Source organism: Calypte anna, chromosome 15 (assembly GCF_003957555.1).
Source record: "Calypte anna isolate BGI_N300 chromosome 15, bCalAnn1_v1.p, whole genome shotgun sequence".
NCBI lineage: Eukaryota > Metazoa > Chordata > Aves > Apodiformes > Trochilidae > Calypte > Calypte anna.
In genome coordinates, this window is record NC_044261.1 from 8,966,217 (window position 1) to 8,988,342 (window position 22,126).

The 22,126-nt window shown below is 38.6% G+C and overlaps 1 protein-coding gene across 1 annotated transcript in view; it reads left to right on the forward strand.

Annotated features, from left to right (window-relative positions):
- CABIN1 (calcineurin binding protein 1) overlaps positions 1-21,546 on the forward strand; it is a 104,785-nt gene extending 83,239 nt beyond the window's left edge. The window contains exons 34-37 of the mRNA XM_030460531.1: positions 5,806-6,097; positions 17,510-17,674; positions 19,471-19,697; positions 20,183-21,546. Coding sequence (XP_030316391.1) covers positions 5,806-6,097; positions 17,510-17,674; positions 19,471-19,697; positions 20,183-20,326 — 828 coding nt within the window. The 3' untranslated portion in view covers positions 20,327-21,546. The remainder of the gene's footprint in view (positions 1-5,805; positions 6,098-17,509; positions 17,675-19,470; positions 19,698-20,182) is intronic.
- The last annotated feature ends 580 nt before the right edge of the window (positions 21,547-22,126 follow it).

Sequence of the window (22,126 nt, forward strand, 5' to 3'; positions counted from 1 at the left end):
TATTGCCATCTCTAAAGATACAAGAGTGTTCAAAGGCAAAGTTCCAAAATGCCACTAAGTCTCTCTAGTCCTGTGTTGTGACCCTTGAAAACGTGGGACTGGATGTAGAAAGCCCCAGTAATGGGTAGTGTTGTAGTGGCTGAAATTTCTGTGGGCTCCTCACAGTATAGTGTAGTATAAATGTCATGAGAAGGGACTGTTTCAACATTGCTGAGCTATTTAAGACTCACTGCTGCCTTAGCCAAAAAATCCTTGCTCTGGGACCAACTCCATCCCTGAACAGTGAGGGAGAAAAAAGAAAATTTCAACCACCCTTTCCTGCTCCAGCTGCCAAACCTCTAGCTCTCCCTGCACTGTTGGGACTGATCAAATCCTCCCTTTCACCCTTGAGCTTCACTCACCTTTTCCACATAACCTTCACTCACCTCTTCCACATGGTCATTCCATGACCACCTTCTCCCACTGGTTGATGCCAAAATCTGGGTGCTTTCTTCCTTTCCCTTTCTAAACTTGCAGTCAGAACTCTTCAGCAGTTTTCATAGTCAGCTCTAATTAAACCTGATGCTTTATGAAGAACCTGCCACCAGAATCAAAACAAGTAAATTTTATTAGAACCACAAAGGCACATCCAGGTTATGCAAATCAGCTCTGCCTTGCAGGCTCCTGGCAGGCTGCCAGCCCCATCCCTGAGCTTGTGCTGCTTCTGTAATAGAAAAGCAGCATTTGTTAAGGAAAAGCACTGTTTCAGGGCTGCTGTTACTGCTCTTCTTGAGTTCCCAAACAGGTAACTGAGGTCTTCTTTCCTTCTTTCACCAGCATTTCCCTCTTCCCAGTCCTGGTGTTGAGTTGTCCAAAGCTGTGGTCTCATACTGAAGAATTTTTGGGGATCAGAGGTTCTGGGTTTGCCTTAAGGGGTCTGCATCTGGAACCACACACAGGCTGAAAAATGCTCAGATTCACTTAAAGCATCAGTCTGGTGATATTACAATCTCTCTGTTGGACTTTACAGTTAACATGACACTTATTTGGAATAGGAAAAATTTCTGCCTGTGTGCAAAGCTAGAGGGCACTTCAGTGGATGTTTCCCCTTCTGCTGTGGAATGCAGTCAGCACTGCAGTGGTATGGTCTTCCAGGCTTTTTTTCTTCAAGCAGAAAACTTGAGTGTGACTTGTTTGATGCCTAGAGCATCATCTTCTAGAATTCTCACTTTAAAAAAAACCAAACACCAAACCACAGAACAACAAACCACCAAGCTGTTTTTTTCAAGAAACAGCTAAAAGCCTTTTGTAAAGGCACTTTGCTGAGGATGGGAGGAGATAAGTAAAATATTAAATAATTAGAAAATTATCATCTCTGGTTCTACCTCAAGTATTTTCCTCCCCTTTTTGTTCCACCCACATGCTGCTAATTTTCATCTTTTCTTCCTGCACATCAAGACGTCAGAGACTGCTTACAGAGAAAGTTGTTTTTCCTGAGTTGTCTGTGTGCTTTGTTAATGCTGCAAAGATGACAAGGAAGGAGGAGGTGGGGATAAGAAGGGGAAAAAAGGCCGAGCTCTTTCATGGTCTCACTCCTACCAAAGGGTGACCATTTTGTTCCCTGTTGCATTTGCCAGTTGCCATGGCATCCCCCTCTCACTCTATCCTGGAGGTGTATTCTTGATATAATTAACAGCTCTCCTCCTTCTGTCTCCTGCAGAAAGCAATCATTAAGTGAACACGAAGGAAAGAAAAGTCACTTTTTACATTTGTTTATTAATGTTTTTCATCCTAACACTTTGTCTCTCTTGGCCCACTAATGTTTTGTATATGGAAGCGTTACTGTTACATGGCTGTCTTTGCAGAGCAGGACATTAAGCTCCTGCATGTATTTGTGTAAATGGAGGATTTTATTGGGCTAGAGTGCAGTTCAATCACTTATATATATATATATATAAGTATATATATATAATATATGTATATAAAACTGTAGACTTAATAAATAAAAGGTGTTTCAGAATCTAGATCATGAATATTGCTTCTAGTTCTAGCATGACTTGAAGAAGACTTCCAAAGGAGATTTCTTTCAAATGTTGCTGCAGAGACATGGAGAGAAAAAAAAAAAAAAAGAATATGCACAGTTTAATTAAAACACAATATTGAACAGAAGTTGGAGTGTTAATATTGTGGAATGTGGCCAGTGTATTGTTCAGCCAGTTTATGTGACAGCTTCCATGCTTTGTGGTGATGTGCTGGTATTCCTTTAAATAATCACACCTCTTTTTTTTGGTGTTTTCAGAGCACTAGGATGCTAAATTCAGCCATGGAAATAATTTTAAAAATCAACAAGGAAATGTTATGTAGCAGTTGCAGTACCAGCATCTTTCATTAGGAAACCTCTGTTAGGAAGACTGTCACTGTCCCTTTCTTTGAACGTTTGATTGTTACTTTTACCCACAGCCCTAAAGCAGTGAACCATTCCAGAGGTGGTATCAGTAAGGTTCTTGTAGGATTTCTTTGTTTTTCAGAATGTTTGAATAGAACAACGAATAAAGTAAAAATAAATCCTTGGTCAGGTAGTCTGGCTTATGACTTGCAGATCGTTTATGAGGTCTCTGAAAAACCTCTGTACTTCTCCCATTACTTTTCTTGGTGGGAAGCTATCCCAGAGATGCTTTCCTGCATTTTCTTTTCTTTTTCTTTTTTTTTTTTTTTTTTTTTCCCCACATCAGCTTTCACCATGGGAAGGGTTTGTTCATAGTCTTCATGAAGCTGAATGAGCTTATTAAGAACTATGCTGAAATAGTTGGGGTTTTAGCAGATAAGGAGACTGATTTGGACTTCTCTGTAAGTCAGTAGTAGTCATGATTCAAGCAAACATGCATGCTAATCATTCATTTAAGTTTCAACTGCATATAGACTTCATAACAAAGACAATTTTCATCAAGAAGAAATAAGATAGTTGGTATTTATGGAGCTAATGGGCTGTTTTTTTCACCATCTCTGACATGTCATTTGGATATTAACAAACCTTAAATGTTTGTTCCATCCTCTTTGTTAGTGTAGCAGTCAAGACAAAAGGAGTACTGCATGCTCTTCAATGCTTCATTTTTAAAAATCCAGAAGGAAGTCCAATCTTGAATTGAGGATGAACCTGCAATTACAATGAAAAACATGAAGAAAGCAGATAAAAGAGTTTTCATCTTTTTTTAGTTTTATGTACTTGTTCTGTGAGAAGCATCCTCATCAATGTAAGAAAAGGTTCATTTCCTCTTGGTGACTAAAGCCATTTTGTAATTTCAGTGCTGAGCACAGTGAGGGGGGAAGGAGAATTTCAGTGGTTGTGACTTTGTTCCACAACAAAGTAAAAACTGAAAAAAAATCTCCTGATGAGAAACCACATAAATCACTGGTAAAGGATTGTCGCTGCTTCTCAGTTTCCTACTATGTGTTCATGGAAAATAATCTTTATTGTGCTTTACTGCTGCTATAGCAGTAGAAAAAGATGAACATAAAAAGGTTTCTGGCAAATTCAAGACTTCCAGTTATGAGTTTTTTCTGGGTTTCTTTTTCAAATGTGTTGTTACAAAGTACTGGTTTCCTGGGGGCTGTCACCTGCAGAAGGATGAAATGTGGCCCAGGAAATCGTGAGCAGTGTAGTCAGTGACATTGCCCTAATCAGGGTTTTGTCAATACCATCACTTACTAGTCAGAGGTGCTGGAATTCCTGTCTTTACTCTAAAACCTAAATATTTTACAGAAAAAAATGTGTGCCTTGCTGTGGTGTTCCCTTTAGCTTTCTGCCTTTACAAATTTTGGATTTTCTTCAGTTTCTGGGTCCAGCAAAATGTACAAAGCAGGTTTAAATTCTTTTTCTTGGGGCCACGTGAGCAACAGAATAAACAGTAGCCAACAGTGGTGGGTTTTTTCATGCTTTGACTCTTATTTTAAAGATACCTTTCTTCTCCTTTTTCTTCTATCCCCACCCCTTCTTTTGAGAAAAGAAAGTAATTGAGAGCTGTTTCCAAAGTCTGTTTCATTGGATTGGAAATAATCTATCTTGTTTGTAGAAGCCATAGGCATCTCTTTTCCAGGTTCCCTCTGGAAAGCTCTCTTTAAAGCCATGAGTACAGAACTCTTCTTTGGCATAAGGCTGCAATATTTGACTACAGATTAGGATTTTTAGTCATGGTTTTACTGAGATAGAAACATCATGTTAGTTTCAGTTTTATTATTTTGCTCAAATAAAACATTACTGTCTCTGTGAGGCAGATTGATTCTCTGCCAAAAAAAAGAAAATCAAAACCCAAAGCAGTCTTGCCCAAAGCACAGCTTCATCTAGAGAAACCAATTCAAAATAAAAACTGATTTAATTTTCTTGTCCCTAATACTACATCCTCATTTTGAGAGAAATTGGAATCTCATTCCATCTCTGGCTACCATTAAGGGTAGTTTCAGTGTCAGCCTTTCTCTCTGTGTGCTTGATCAGCTGCAATTTATAAGAAAGTCTTCCCCTTCTACAGACCAAATGATCCTCAAGGTCCTTTTAACCTGGTGTTCTATGGTTTAGTGATATGGTAATTTTTGCAAATATAGCTGCTATATTTTATTTTTTGTGTGCACATAGGATCTGGCAGGTTTTAATTGTGTGCTTTGATTAATCAAGTTCAGGAACTTTAAAAATATATACCACTAATTATTTTTTTTTAAATGTACTTGTGTGCTTTCCACCTTTGAATTTTAAATATGTAATTTCTCCAGCAGAAACTTAGTCTGTTCTCTGAGTGACTTTCTGCTGACTTTTTTGGCATAGTAATACATCTTTGGTTTTCTAGGACATTCGGGCCCAATTTGATTTTGTGTTTTACAGCAGAACTCTTTATTTGTATTTCAAACTCTGTCACTATGGTTAAAATGAGTTTTTCTTTATGGTAGAGGAATGAGAGGTAGAGGTATGAGACAGAACTAAACAGTTCAGGATTCTATTCAGCCACATCTCTTACAGTAAGTCTTCATTAAGTGAAGACTGTAAAGAACATGAAATAAATGCATTCTGTGGCCTCACAGACAAGAATACTTCATGTGATTGCTGGTAAAAGTTAAAGAGAAGATACCAGTTTTATGAGTACTTTAATTCCCTTCTTTGAATTTATCACCCTTCTGCATTCCTTCTGTATAATTAACAGCACTGCATTAAATTCTTTGGTCAGGGTGCAAACAAAAGCATCCCTCTTATTGCCACTGCTACTTCTGCAAAAGCACAGATCTTCCAGACCAATGTTCCAAGTTGTGCATCAGTGTTAATCAATTCTGCAGTTACTGGTAAATTATGATTTGGTACTAGGCTGATCACTTATTTTGCAAGCAAATACATTTTTCTGCTTTCTCCATTTCTTCCTGCATTGTTCACTAAGAATAATTTCTTTTAGTAATTTGCAAATTCTCTTAAAGCACTGCAGATCTGTTTGTTCAGGTTAAGGGTTTGTAAATATATTTTCAAATGAAGGAAATGTGTCTGTTCACCAGGGTTTGTAAATCATGTATAATAGTGCAGTTCAGGAAAATATGTTGTAAGGGATTTGTTAAATAAAGCACTGTAAATGTGAATATGATTAAGCATTCAAGTGCTAGTTTGATAAATAGACCATAAAGAAAAGAGAAAAAAAAACAAGTAAAAGAGAAAGATGGCTTTATAATAGTGGTTAGTTTTTATATTTGGAGTTTTCTGTCTACAAAATGTTGTTCTGCCTGCATCTGTCACTGGAGAAGGTGGTATTACTGGCATGGATTTTCTCACTGTCTGCCTGCCTTTTCTGTTTTCTGCAGTCCACAGGAGAAGCACCCACAACCCCAAAGCACACAAAGGACAACAGAGAGAGCTTCTTCCCAGTAGTGCCAGCAACACTGCATCCTGCCCCAGCGAATCCTGACACCATGACTCCTGAAAATCTCCTGAGACTGAATGATCTGCATTCCAAATCCAAACCAGCCTCTTCCTCTTCATCCTCCTCCTCCTCAGCATCTTCAGTACCTCCATCACAGGAGTCACACAGGGACACTGACCATCCCCGGAGTCAAAATGCAGAGACTGCTCCCAGCATAAGTGATCTAGCACGTGGTAAGTCTCAGGGAGACAGAAGGTTTTAGCCCACTCTAATAGGTTTGCCAAGGCCACAGAGTGAGTCAGTGCCAAGAGTTCTGATTCTGGCCCCTTTTCTGGTCACTAGACTACATTGAAAAGGCTACAGAAAGAGAGATTTTTGTCTTGGTCCTGAATTGGACATATCTACTTAATACATGTTTTTCAGAGTGACCACTGTCTGTGTAGCTTAGATCTAAAATCATGGAACAGCAGTCTGAAAATAGGCATGTGATTTAAATAGAGAATTTGAGTCTCTAGTAGCATAAAAACATTTATTTTCTTCAGGGAGGTAAGGATCTGGTTCTTTAAAATACCATAGATCTTTAAAACAGTTGGAAGTGATTGTAATTGAAACAAACTAGTGGACAGGCAACATCTGACTTACAAGTATCTAATTAGCATAATTAGCTCCATAGCTCTTGCTGCCCTGTATATGTGTGTGGAGTTACATAACACTGTGAAAATTCCAAGCTTCTGCATGGTTCATGAAGTTAGTATATAATCACCAGTACTTTTTGCATTTGAGAAAAGAAGCATCTGGTGGGACTGGAGTGTTGGAATATATTATTTATAGCCCTAGTATGGTTAAATGCAAGGTTAGAATACAGAAAAGGAGAAGAAACAGAACAAATGTTATTTATTCTCCAGCACGATTGTGTGATTTGATTAGAACTGTGTTATATACTTGGTTTTATACAGTTTCTGTAGATGAGGAAAGAAGTAAATGAGAATGCTTTCTCTTTACTGCTTTCATGGCAGAATTGCTTGTTAGCAGTAGTCAGAATCACTGAGCAGGGCAGTACTGAACCACTTTTGGGAATGAAGTAAGATTAGACCCAATTTCAGACTTGTCTTGGAAGCTTCTTTGTGGGACGCTGCACATGTTAAGGTGGTAGAGCACCTGCCATAGCCTGTACTTTCTTGCAACCTTAGCAGGAACTCTGTCTGAAAAAGCATCTGCTGATGGGTTTTGCTCACTCCATCTGTTCACAAGCTTGGTCTCTAACAGTACTCACAAAATGCCATAGACAAATTCATAGGAGCCCAGATTACATTCTGTAATATGGTTATTACAGAACCATTTACATACAGGTATTGTGGAAAATGATGGATGAGGATACAGTGGAAATAGTGCCCAGATTTGTAAGATAAAATGTTGCATAATATTAAGTAATAATTAATGGACTCTGATCTAGTCTGAATGGAGCTGGTATTCTGACTTTTCTGAAATTTTGATCTATATACTCCTGGTATTTCATTTCTTTCCCTATGTAGTCAGCCATGGCAACTGAACATCATAATTTTCTGAATTCATCAGCAACAAAGAGCAAATGAGGGAGAAATAAATTTTCCCAATTTGCTAATCTGAGTACAGGACAAAATTGGAGTTGAACATCAATATCAGCAGATGTGTTATAATGAGTTCATTTTCCTTTTTCACAAATCTAGGGTGAGATTGTCTTGGGAGAGGAAGAAAGGAAAGAGGACTGATAAGGAAGGAATAGCTTTATCAATGTGTAAACCACACTTGTTGTTATCCTTATGAAATTGAAGATTGGAGTTGTGTGGTATCATAAGATACATCAGCAGGATTGTTCAACAGGGAGTAATTCAAGTTTGTGCCTGTACAACAAGGGAGGAAAATATGAATCCTATGTGAAGTTGCTGTAGAATTACTAAGGAAACAGATAGGAATGATGATGCAGATAAGAACTGGTTTTCAAACAAACCTCACAAGCATTTCTGACATGCTTTCCTCTCTGCAATTTCCCAAGAGGTGTTGCAGTGATGGGAACATTTATTTCAATCTTTTGACTTCCTAGGCTTTGTTAGGGTTCTAAAATTCCATATTGTTCTTTCATGCTTTCTATACATTGTCTTGGTTGAGGGATATGGAAGGGTTAGATGCCAGAATTACACCTTTGGATCTGTGTCTGAAGATCAAGAGGCTCTCTCTGCAGAGCTCTCATTCTTGTGCTGAATGCACATATTGCAGCTGGTTTTCTGGCTCTCAGACCTGCCTGACAGGTCATTTCTCTAGCTCTGAGACATACCAATTACTGCTGTGCCCTTTCTTTTTCTTTTCTTTTCTTTTAAATCCAGCTACCTCTCCATCCACCTCCTCTAAAAAGAATTATTTATAATTCTATTATAACTGGTTTTATCTGCCTTCCATTTGCTCTGTTTCTGTAAGAACTCCTCCCATTTTTAGAGTAATCTGTTTTCTTCATCTTTGTTGTCTCGTGACCTCCTCCAGTTTCTAGTTGTTTATGTGAAAGTATTATCTGCTGTCATTTTCTGTGACTTCACCCAGAAAAAGGAATGGTTTTCCAAGCAATGTTGCCACTAATTTCTTACATAAATATTGTAGTGAGATTCTGTGAAGTGCATGACTAACTGGTACAGAGTACAGCGTGATGAGGTCCAGCAGAAGAGGGATGATAGTGGTAGTATTAGCATGAGTGCTTCCTACATTTAGGCATAAATGTACATGGAACTGTTAATCTTTGTGGCTCAGCATAAAATTTTTTTCTGGGGAAGCTAAAATAGGACAAGATAAACCCTCTCTAGCCTGTCACGCTGTTCAGTATTACACTGTTCTAAATTGCTAAAATATCTTGGCATTTTCTTCTTCTTCGTTGTCCTCACTCTTACAGGGAACAAAAAGGACAGAATCCACATTTGAGTTTTATACCAAAAGAAGGTTTTTATACTTGGAATTATTTAAAGTTATGTGTTTTGCTAAAGCCAGCTACTTACCAAACTGGAATATAAAATCAGAGTAGAAGATTAACACTCCCCTCTCCCCCTTTATTTTTTGTACCCTTAAGGGCTAAACATTTTGATATAAAACCAAACATCGTCATATAGCTGTTATGATATAAACTGTCCAAACTTAGAAATTCAGAGCTAAGGAAGACAACTCCTTCTGTAGAATCATAGAATCCTTCAGGTTGGAAAAGACCCTCGGGATCTCTGAGTCCAACCATCATCCCTACTCTACAAAGTTCTCCCCGAAACCATATTCCCCAACAGCACATCTAAACAACACTTAAACACATCCAGGGATGGTGACTCAACCACCTCCCTGGATAGCCTATACCAGTGTCTGACCACTCTTTCTTTGAATATTTTTTCCTAATGTCCAGTCTAAACCTACCCTGTTGCAGCTTGAATCCATGCCTTCTTGTTCTATCACTAATGACCCGTGAGAAGAGACCAGCACCAACCTTCTTCAGTATTCTCTACAATATCCTATAGTGTGCAGGGAAATTGCTCTCCCTAAGCCAGGTGAATTTCCTGCTGTAATTTCAGATGTCTTCTACTTAGGCACAGGGCAAGTAGAAGTGTAAATATATTTCAACTTTCAGAAGCATAAGTGAGGACAGTTGTGTGGAAGGGTAAGTAGCACTATTGTAAGAGCAATGAGATTAAATTGTTTGAAGTGTGTGTAAGCAGCAGCAGATTTCCTACAAGTCCAGTGCTCAAAATAAGGAGAGTTTTGAAGTGTTGATAATTCAGTAATAATGTTCAGCCTACAGGCTTTTAACTAGCTGTTAGAGACAGAAGAGTACTTCTAGGTGTAAAGAACATCTTTCCCAGAAGTCTTAGGGAAGGCTTGGTTTATTTTACCAACAGATACATTACCTTAAGTTGATACCAAGTTCTCAGAAGGTTGAGGCAACTTAATGTTGGCTTCTGAGTTTGCTTGTTTTGAATTTGTAAAGGCAAAACATTGATTTAAAGAGCCTGTAATTCAGAGTACTGAAAGCTTTTCTGCTTACACAAAATGCCCAAAGCATTTGGCCCTGTTGGCCATGCCTTATTTTAACTATGGATTTCAGTTCAAACTTTCAGGTACTTTAAATTACTGGAAACAGTAATGTTCAACCCTCTTAGTTGCAGTCAGTATCTTACCATGTTTTCTCTGCTGAATTCAGAATAGTACTTCAGAGAACATTGTTGTTCTCAACAGATAGTTCAAAAAAGCTGAAACATGGAAACTGTTAGGCTTGCCAGGGGCCATGTGAGCCCTCTTCATTTTGCAGGTGCATGGCATGAGGTTTCACTTTTACATGCACATGCACTCTGTTTTGTCTCTCCTGCATTCATCTTACTTCCATTACTTTCTCCTTCATTTCCTGTGCTGCCTTACCCTAGTTTTCAGCAGCTGTCTTCCTCAGTTCCCAAGGCTGATTTCCTCCAGGGATTTAATAACTCATCTTTGAAAACTTGAACCCCCCACACCCTGGGGCAGGAGCTCCTGTCCCCCTGGTAGTGACTGCAGAGTCACTAACAGCAATCAGTCAGGCTGCCTTCTGCTAGCTCTGCATTTGTTCTCTCTGATCTGCTGCTGCTTCAGCCTCCCTGGCATTGATATTTTCACTTCCCCTTGTCTGATCCTTGCTTTTCATGAAGCTTTTTATTTTTCACAATGGGTGCACTCTGAAAACAACTTCACTGCTGAATGTCAGCAGGAGGGTTCCTGTTTATGAATGACTTCTTAATTCCCTTTTGTCTAGTGCTCAGACAGTACCAGTCAGTCATGTCTTTTCGTCTTCCTTTTGGAAGTACACTAATTTGCTTTGCTATCACAACAAATTCATTCCAGAAGAGTTTTTCAGTACACTTAATGTCTGTTTCTAATCTTTACCCTTCAGATTTCTGAAGTTTGATTTATTCAACCCAGTGCTGTGCAGAAAAGCCTTTGAAATTAAAACTTCCACTGTTTTCATGTACCCGTGATGTATCAGTAAGAAAACAGGACAAGTGCAGCAGCTTCCCAGGTACATGGCCAGCTGTTTAGTCCAGGCTGGGCAGTTTTGCGGTCCCAGAGGCTCTCTAGTCCCATGCATGCTTAGACCCCTCTGAAAATCCTGAAGAGTCACTGCCTATGGATATATAACATGAGTGGAACACATCTTCTGGGGACCTTGTGTAGAAAGATATATAAAAGAACAAGGTGATGTTGCTGCATAGTTACAGGATGTTTCAGTTGCACCAGTTTTAGATTACTGCCAGCAGCATAAAATGTACATGTACTCTTGCCCAAATGAAGACTGAAAAGAGTCTGCAGTTGTAAGCTTGCAGCACAGGTATTGCATTACTTACAAAGTTCTTGGAAAATTAAGGGGTGTCAATGTATTCTTTCAAGGCATTTTTTTTTCCTAACAGCTGCTTTTGTTAATTTGCATTGTGCTTAGCTGGCTGTCAGGCCAAAGAAGGATGAAATACTGACAGAGGAGGCAAGTTGTATGGCTTCCAGAGTAATAGATCTCAAATGAGTGACTGTTACTATCCATGGGTGCTACTGTGTGATGCTCTCCAAATGATGGGCCCTTGCTGAGCCAGATATTAAGACAAATAATCAATTAACTGTGGTTTTATAATGCCATTTGAAAGGTCATATGATTGACCGTCAAACTGTTGTCTTTTTGATCTAGGTCCATGCTTCTATATTTTTTTAATTGAAGTTTTGAGTTGTGTTGTTTTGAAAAGAGAGATAAAGTTAGTATTGGACTCCAAGGCTTTTCTTTAACAGTATCTGTGCCAGCTTTTGCCACCTCTAGGAACAGCAGGGAATGTTTTTGGACATGGGAACTCACTTTCTCTGCTGTTAGACAGGCCCCAGTGAGACAGTTACAGGGACCTGGTAGCTTGGCAATTCACATGAGCCAGGTACTATTTCCAGGGAGCACTTTCAGAGCAGCCACCTTTTAGAAGTTTTTCTCACATTAATGTTGTTCTCTGACAGCTGACCTCAACATTAGGAAGCAGTTTGGGATAATCTCATGTAATTGTACAGCAGATTCTCTGTTCAGGACCTTAGCTATAAAAATAGCAGGATGCCATGCTATTAGACTGCATACTTCTGTTCACCAGACTGCTTGAATTTATTTCATTTCAAGGGGCAACAGAACTTGTGTTCTGCAGCTTTTTGCCTCCAGAACTCCTCTGACGCTTGTTTTTTAACACATGGCTTTGTGTGTCAGCTTTGAATGTAATTTCCTGAATTTGGCATTTCAAGTCAAATACTTATTTCTATGGCTATGAATTTGCTAGTGGGTTTTTTTAGAAATAAATTTTGTGGCAGGATATTTGGAATTAATTTAGAGCAAGAGAATGTGTAAGGGAAATGGTACTGAGTAAACCTACCCCTTCCCATGCTGGCTGAGGTGGTCTCACTGCCTGCTGTGGTGCAGCAATGTCATGGCAGATGCAGTTTGAGGGCTGATGCCCCTGTTATTCCTCTAGGTCAGCATCCTTATCAAGCTGTGTTCAGCTGAACCAACCTGTGTTCCAGTGGAGTCTTTCCATTGACTTGGTAGCACAGTGTATGAGGAAAATCTGAGCTCCTTCAAGTTCAAGCTTTCCATGGCATTTGCAACAGCTAGATGGGGAAAAAAGCTGTATTAATTTCCTAGCAGTCCGGAGAGTGAGGCAGATGGAATACAGAAAATTAATTTTTTTTTTTTTACTTTGGAAATGTGGCAAGATATTTACTCCACTCTGTCACGGAGCAAAGGATCAGCCTCATTTCCATCTCTTATGAAAAAAATAGACTGGTAATGTCTGCCTTGTTTGGTAAATAAGTAGCAGTCAGTTCTATGAACAATTGCAATGAGCCATTGAAATACCAAGTAAACCAGTTGTTACTGGAACTAGTGAAACAAGTATGTCCTAGAGTCTGCAGGCACACTGCATTCAATCCTTACTCTCCTGAAGTGATTGGAAGGCAAGGTTGTACAGGTTTGCTAAATCATGGTAATATATTTTCAGGCTTTTTGTCTTGACAACACAGAACTGCTGGGGAAGGTGTTTTGCAGAGGGATGAAGGAAAATAGTGCAAGTGCTTTTTTACTTGAGCCCTTGAAGCTGTTGTCTGTTCATTTCTCTGAAGTATTTGCTTTTGAAATTGTGTTAGTATTCTGTCCTGGAGTTCAAACCTTAGCTCCTTCCATTCTCCTATAATGCAATAATGCTTTGTGCGTGCACTGTAAGTTGCTTGTATCCTTTAATGTATCTGTGCTATAATACTTCCAACTGCTTCCATCAGAAACTGGAGAACATTTTTTCCAGGTGCTACTTATGTTTTCTGGGCTTGTCTTTCAGTTGTCGTGTAATAGGTTTAGTGCATGGCTAAAAGATCTTTTTAAATTCCAGATACAATGTTTTATAACACTATAATGTTAATTTCTCTTCTACCTGGCAGCATGACAAAAGCAAATTATTGTGTGTTACAGTATAGTGCCAGAGAGACCACAGCAGCTGTTTACTCATTACAGTACTACTGCTTTTAAACTTTCTCCACGTCTGCAAATTGCTAAGTGAATATTTTTGACCATGTTATTTTTCATTTTCTGCATATCAGAATAGCAAAGTAAATTGTCTCAGTAGAAGAACACCCACAGGAGTTGTGTAAGCTATATGTTTGGAGTGTGGGAATATATGTATATAGTGCATTCTCTGTATAAAGAGAGACTGAGGGAGAGAATATTAACTGTGATGAAGTCATGAACCCAGGCGCCCGCTATAGGCATCTGCAAACACTGGTTACCCTGGCAACAAGTGGAAAGAGGTTGGAGAGGAAAGCTGGAGTAGGTTGTTGCATTGAATTGTTTTCAGCTTGTTTCTTCCTCACTAAAGCAGGGAAATGTTGAAAGGTATGATGTCCCTCTTTCTGTGTGTGTGCTGTTTTATATGTGTTAGACAGTTGTTGGGTAAGGGAAGGCTAAAAAAAAAAATACTTGTAATTCAGTTTGATTTGAGATGAACTTTTCAACACAAATAATATGTGTTGCAAGTCTGTGCTTTCTCTTTGTGTTTAATTTTTGTGTGTTGTGTTGTGGGAGTACTGAATGGGTCTCCAGAGTACAGTACCTGTCCCATCTTCAGCCTGGAGACAAGTGACTGTTGCATATTATGTCTTCAGAAGCTAGTTTTATTTTAAACTGGCTAATGTTTGAAAATGTGCCAGGACAGTAAAGGTACTGAGCATTATGAGAAGATTTGTTTGCTGATATTAAATCAGAGCTTCTGAACACCTTCTGAATGTGCTGTACTTATATTCTCGTGCTCTTGCACTTGTGCAGAATATTGTGGCTCATGAGTTAGTGGAGTCCTTACCTCCCTGGGGAAAGTTTTTATTAGAAAAACTAGGACATTATGTTCAGGGCTATAACAGCATCTTCCACAAGAAAAATATCAAGATACTCTCTTCAGAAATCTGTTTTAGATAAATAATAGGAGTTCCAGCAGTGTGTTTCTTCTTGATTATCCTTCTCTTCTTGCTCTTTTCCTCTATAATGAAAAAAGATACAATATATATCTGTGCACTAGGATAAGAGTAGAAATAGTAGAAATTATATATATACACCTGAAAGAAATAGCTCACATAATTTTCATTAATTTTTTTTTTCATTAGCTTTATTTTTAACTTTGAAATAATGCTACTCAAGTGACTGATAGGGAAAAAAATTTACAGTCCTAAAAGAATAAAGTATATGACCCAGTCAGAGAATAGAATTCAGTCACTGTGTATTTAACACCTCTGACAGTAAGGGATTTGTTAACAGACAGTGGTTCTTGATTTCTCATGTACTAAGACATGAGAAAGACCCAGCCTAACAGAATATTAACAAATGTTGTTTCCAAAAGGGCAGCAATAAATACACACTTGGTGTACCAGACTCCTGCCTTTTCATTTCCATTCACTTCTCTATGAAAAAGGACTGACACATAATTTTATTCAAACCAAATCTAATTTTACTGCACTATAAAACTTGATCTTCAAAACTAACATAAATATGATACAGAAGATGGAGATGTTTACGAGTATGCTGATTGCTCATAAAAGAACAGACTGATAACAGTCTCATAGCATCTTCCTAGAAATAGGCTGCTTAAAAGAGCTTTTGTCAGCGGGGCATAATTTAGTTAAAATAAAGCACATTAAATCAGCTTAAGCAGTGATATATCTTATAATTAAACAAAGATTATAATCAGCATAACTGTAGAGTTTTGTCATTAAACGGTAATGCAAATCAGAGCTCTTCTGAATGGTGAGCTAATAAGTCCCCAATGTAATTTAGCAGTTGAGTACATACAAAACTGTTTTCAGTTAGTGGTATAGTTGAGACTGTAGGATTTGCAGCTTCTTTGTTTATCGTATTGTATCTGCTAAATTAATAGGTTTGTGTTTTTAGTTAATAAGGGAATAAGAAAGATTCTGGGAGTACTTACCCTCGATTCTTAAGACTGAGTTTAGAGTGTTGAAGTAAGTTAAAAAGGAAGTGGTTTCTTAGCTGCCTTGTAGGGTCATCTTCTGAAATAACCATTTTCATCCTCAGATGTTGATACAGGTTTCTTTCTATCTTTTGATCAAATGTTTTGTGGCCATTTCTATGTGGGAGTCTTCTAGTTTGACTACAGTTTATCCTCAGACACCAGCACTGTAATGGGGGGTGTGTGTCTTGGCTTCAGGCCACTTTGGAGCTGATTCTTCTGCATAGAGACTCTTGTACTGTTCCAGCATGTGGTTAAATCAAATGTGTATCTGGTGTAAAGGGCAGGCAAATACACAAAATGATCCTTCAGCTGTCCTCTGCTGCTCCATCAGGGAAATAATGAATTTTCCTACACAAGATTCTTGTAGTTTAAGTACGTCCTTCTGTGTTGTTTTTAACCTGGTTTGGTCTATTAATGCAATAAATGTATAGGTGCAACTATTCTGTTCCTACTTCCAGTGCTGTATTTTGAGGTATCTGTAGAGAAATGTGCAAGAAGGTGCTGAGAATGAGAACTGCAGCTTCTGCATTAGACCTTTCCATTTTGTGCTTGATAGTGAGTGGAACATCACAGAACAGAAGCTGCCTGTGATTTGTGCTGTAGTGTGTCACCTTTCCTTTTTGGGATCTATTGGAGAAATCTCTACAAGCAAACTTATTTATCCTAAGACTTATATTTGCTATCACTTACAAGTTTAGATGATAGGTTATTTTCTTTACCACTGAAAAGTAGTGGATGAAAAGAACTTAGAGCCTCCTTTGGTAAACTTTTTTTTTTGGTACAAATTATTCAAGAATTCTAGAAAATCAGATTAGTGACAAAAGTTGTGTCTTTCAAACTGTATTAGTCTTTTACCAAGCTTTTAAGCTGAAATATTGTCTTAAGCATTTTTTGCAAAGGGAAATCTCATACAGGAGAATATTTCCATGGTAAATTCCAAGGTCTTATCTACATTGTTGAAGATGGAGAAGTGTTTTCAACACTTGAGGGGGTGGAAGTATTTTTCCAATGAGGAAAAGTTGAAATATATATTCCTTTTTAAGACATCATCCCGTCAAAATCCGAAGTTAATTTAGAGCATGAACATAAAAAATTATAGAGCAAGATTAGAGTGTGAAAATATATTGCATCTGCTGGCTTGTGATAGCTGCCTGTGCACACCTTAGCCTGTGTAAATATAAGATGATTCAAAATAGACTAAGCAGCCCTTTGTTTTTGAAGGATGTCTTCATTTTTATTAGAGTCCAAGAGCTGGTTTGTGTGTCCATAGCCTGGGAAGGCTGAGCTACTGTTTCAGCCTGCCCTTCCCACAAAGAGCATCAGTAGCTCTTAGCAGTTCAGTTAAAATTTCCCCTGTGATCTGTAATATGCAGATCAGTGTGTAAGAAAACTGGTGTAACACAGCATTAATCTAAACCCATTAATATGTACAGCTGGTACATATTAAAGAGATTGTACAGACAGAGATCCTGAGTTTGACACATCCCAAGTTCTGGAATAGCAGAAGGTGGAAATTTTAAGACTAATGTATTTATAGAGGGACAACAGACCCATCACTGATAAGAGGACATTTAGTTTAATTTGATACTGGTTTCATGAAAAGCAGATTTGGCCCTGTAACTGGATGTTCACAGTAATTAATCTTACTTACCAGTAAGCTTCACTTCAAGTGTAGCATGTATGTGCAGTTGCAGATCAGAGAGGAGCCACAGGCCACAGCTGGCTCATCATTAAGAGTGATGGATTTTGCTCTGCATGCAGCAGGTGCTGCAACCTTCAACATCTCCAGAGGAGAGATGTGTGTTTTTCTTACAGATGTGCAGAGATAACAAATACCATAGGCAAGATTTTTTTTATTTCGCCTTTTAAATGACATTTACTTCTTTTTAAGAAGTAAATTGATGGCATCAATTATGAAAAAGTTGGTATTGCCACCTTAGTTTGCCAATAGTTAATTTCACTCAATCATGTTAAGAATTTAAAATTAGAGCAAAGGTTAAAAAAAATTTCTTCCAGTTGGTTAGACAGCAAAAGGGCATAGAGGCTTAGGAGAGGGATCACAATATCTCTTAATCTGTGAATTATTTTTCATTAATAAAGAGGAAGAAGAGCTTGAAGTGCCTTTGGAGGGGCTTGGATTTCAGCAACAGGAGTCCCGACTTTGTCAGCAGATGAAAATGGCTACTGTTGCACCAGCGCCAGAGCCTGTTTGCTGGCAAGTGGAATCAGTGACCAGCACAAATTCAGGACATGTTTGTACTCAAGGTAGGAGCTTTCTGTGCTTCAAAGAATTCTCACAGTGGGTGGTTAGCTGCAGATGAGTCTGTAGGGACTGCTGATTGGGTAGTTGAGATGCATATTCCCCAGTTTCTGTGTGTGCCTTCCAGTCAAGTATTCCAGAGCTTAGAGCCATTCCTGGCAATGCCTCAGCTTCCTAGGAAGTGTCTTGTTGTCCCAAATGGTTATTCTTTTTGGTGCATGACTCACATGCTAAATATCATGACAAGGCCAATTAAATAACTTCCCAGTACCAGACTTACTTACCGTGCTATATAGTTTGTGCATCCTTTGAATAAGAGTTTTTTCTTTAAATTGAAATCTTACATGAGGCACATTGGCAATACTTTGGATTACACTATTGGAATATTTAGCAGAAGGAAACATTTTTCACAAAATCTGACTCACTCAGTACAAGTAAACATAAAACCCAGCATTACAGCAGTTAATGCTTTCTATTCCTCCTCTGCCCCTTTCCCAAGAGAAGTAGGAGTTGGTGTTTTAATTGAAAAAAGGTAAAGCTTGGTATTTCAGTCAGGCACAATCTAGATATTCTTGCCTGGAGTATCTCATTTTTCTTCACAAGTGAAAGGCAGATTATCTTGTGTCTGATTACTGCAATATTTCTGATACTCTGAAATGAGTGGCTGCCCATGGAGATGGTCACTGACCTTGATGGAAAGCTGTGCCTCATCTGTTGCAGCAGCTCTTACATTCTTCTGTGCAGTCGAGAGCATACAATTCAATTTTACATCCCTTAGCAGTTCATTCTATCCCTGGTTGTTTTCAGGATAGCATCAGGAAGCTGGCATTTTATTTTGCTGTGTTTTAAGTGGCCATGTCAGTTCCAGAAATCTGCAAGAGATGGATTTTACTAGTTATAATCTGAAAAAATTTATGTGAACAAATGTTGTCATTATCAGTCTGAGGTGTAGACTCTGGTGTTTTCTTTCATGTAACTTTAAAAAAAAATAGGTTTTGTTCCAGGTGAAGCAGCTTTGTTAGTAAGAAATCAAGAAAACTCTTTTAAAAAATCTGTTTTAATATAAAAGCATTGTCTTCTACTGGTTATTGTTGTGTATGTGTTATTTTGTACTGTAATAATGCCTAAGGAAGAGCCAGATTCCTCTTTATTCCATGAAATGAGCCCTGTGTGAGCAGGTTCAGATTGTAGACCACAAGCTGAGAAGCTTGGGAAGTATGTGGAAATTATGCTAAGCAGTGTTTCAAGCAGTGGTGTGAGCACACCAAGGAAGCTTTTATGGCAGGATTTGAAGAGAGTAATGGGTAAATTTTAGTGGCTATTGTCATATATTTTTCTTAAATTGTTGAGGAGTTGCTATCTCAATAATTAAAAAGCCAGTGCTGTGGTGGAGGAAATTAAGACTCATAAGTAAAGTGAAGTAGCTTTATTTTGTTGCATTACAGAATGGAGATGCAGTTAGAGAATGAAAAGATAAGATGGTTGCACCTGAAACAACATGTGGGAAAATGGTGTTTGGAGCAGCCACCTCATTAGATGTAGGTGGTTCAGTGCTACGCTGCCACTTACCATGCTTGGTCAGACTGAGTTTCTGCTGTCCAGTAAGATTTTTAAATTACTTCTGGTTTCCAGTTGACATTATAGAATCTTGAGGTACTTTCTTCTGTTTCTGAGCCTTAATTAAAGCAAGGCTTGAAGAGAGGCCTTTTGAGCCAGCCATATGTCTAATAATGAACTCTTGCCTCTTCTTTGACATCCTAAGTAGCTTTCTAACATGTTTTTCTTACTGTTTTCTGTTCAGCCTCCAGTTCCAAGCCTGAACTCAGCTCCAGTTCACAGACTTTAGGAACTCTGCAGAACAAGACAGATGGCACCCGAGTTAAAACTCGCATTCTGCCCAACATGCCAAAGCTTTTCATACCTTCATCTGTCACCAAATTTCCACCTGAGATCACTGTCACTCCACCCACTCCCACCCTCCTTTCTCCAAAGGGCAGCATTTCAGAAGAGACCAAGCAAAAATTAAAGGTAATAAAAGAGAAATAGTAACTTTTAGATTATTGTTTTTATCTTAATTCTCCCCTCAATAAAATAACTTGTATGGAAGGAGCAATGGTTCCTGCCCCCAGTTCATAGCCAGAGATAAAATAAGTAGTAGAAGAAGGTGCTAGCTGTTACCAGCAGGAGCCAGTTCTAAGGGACTCTTGAAATATTGACCATGGGTAAAATCATCATTATTCTAGTTCTACTCCTTTTCTGAGGCAATTAGGATTACAAAAATGGGTGAAGGAGCTAGTGCAACCTTTGCCATTTTTAGGTTAGTGGAAGCTTCCAGAGTATTACAGTTGGGGAAGCCTGTTACATTGTTTCACATTAGGATGCCATATCTTTTCTAGAAGTAAGAGACCTGTTGAATGTGAAGGAATAGCAACCAGTTGGCTTTTATCCCTTGTGATCATGGGTTTATCCTGACTATTTAGCAATATATTCTCTCTCTCTCTTTTTGGGATCAGTCTGCTATTTTGTCTGCTCAGTCTGCAGCGAATGTAAAGAAGGAGAGCCTTTGTCAGCCAGCTTTGGAAATCTTAGAGACCTCAAGCCAGGAGTCCTCATTGGAAAGTGATACTGATGAAGATGATGACTACATGGACATATGAATGAATTCTGGCCATCATCAACACCAACCATTTAACCATTCTTCTTGTTGCCAACATCTCTGGTAGTTAAAACATCTTCGGTGGCATTAATCTCCATTTAATCTGCATCACTATGTTCTTCACGTTCATTTATCACCACTACCACTTGTATTGCCTTCAGAATCTTTGCCATTCTCCTCATCATGGTGCTTGACAGAAAGAATGATCCTTTACCTGGCAGTTAATTGATTTGGACCATGCCATCACCTTCAGTAAACACAAAGGATGTTCAGAACTGCAGTTCGTGTTTCTCTGCTGTTGCTGCTGCTTCAAACCAGAGCCTTGGGAGTCACTCCAGTAGCTCTTTTCTACAGCATTTTCTCCCTTTGGGTTGTCTTTTTTGCCTTCTCCCCACTGGTTAAATTTTTCACCCAATGATTCAACAACCTCTTGTCTGTCTAACCGTGCCATGGTTAGTACAACAGCTCTTCTTAAAGTGAAGAATGGGCTGAGCTGGTGGATGTTTTAATTGCATCAAGAAAGTCTGTGGCTTTGTTGTGGGGCAGGAGGGGTGAAGTGGGAGCCTGTCAGCAACTTGGCATTGCTGGGTGCTTTGTTGGAATTTGTCTCACTGACAACAGGCAAAGAACCAGACAGACAGAGGTTGGCCTCCTGTTTGTGCTCATTTCACACCTATATATGAGGTCCAGCAAAAATAATCCACTGGAATGTTGGCTTGGAAAACTGATCCTTCCAGAATTGTCTTACTGTTCTTTCTCTTCTAATGCCTTGGACAAGCATTTGGAATTGGGGGCTAGATGATATTTTTATGGTGGTATTGAAAAAAAATTGCAAGATATCAATACCATTTCAGAAATGTCTGTTTTTTACAGAATGACACGAAAAGGTGTTTTTTTATCTATCTGCAGAAGGACTGCTTACAGTTATTTATATGAGAAAATAATGGTAACAAAGATGCTTTTTTTTTCTACTAAATGTTAACTTTGTAAAATAATTCAAACCATGCAAAAAAAAAAAAACCCACACACTATATATACACACACCCGTGCACCCACACACATATATATATGTGTATGTACATATATATATATGAAAAAAGAAAATGCCTACAGCTTGTAATGTTGGATTTCTTCGTGTTTAGGGGAGTTGGTTTTCTGTAAAATGCAGAGCTTTGTATAAACTTTGGGAGTTTTTTTCTAATAAAGTTGAAATGTACTGTTGTCTGTTTGTCTGAGAGGGCATGGTGTGATGGTTCTAGAAAAAGTACTACTCCTCTCTTCTTTTTATTTCCTCGACAAGAATGTAGTGGAGGAAGAGGGGTGGGGGAAAGCCTCCTCCTTTTCTGAAAACTGCCAGAGCTCTGCAGATGGGTTTGATTTTGTGTGACCCAGAACCCAGGTCAGCCAGTGCTGCCAAGATTGCCTGCAGCAGGTTCACTTTCCCACTGAGGCATGATCTGAATTCTTTTTCACCCATCTGAGTATCTTTGAATGCTGATTAACAACCTAAGGGGTAAGATGACACGTGGTGAAGAGGATCACATAGAATATTTGACTGTACAAATTAGCATCTAATTGCTGTTACAGAGATTGCTCTCCTTCACTGCAAGAATGGTGGCTGGCTGCTGGATAAAAAGCAGCAGCATCAACCTTTGTGTTGCAAGTTTGTTCTCATATTCTAGGCTGTTTGTTTTGAAGAAAATGTAATTTGTAGACAAGTGAGCATGTCCATCCTGGGAATGTTAGCTGTTTGAATAACTTACACACTTACTGCAAGTGATAGGTGAGCTGGATGCAACTT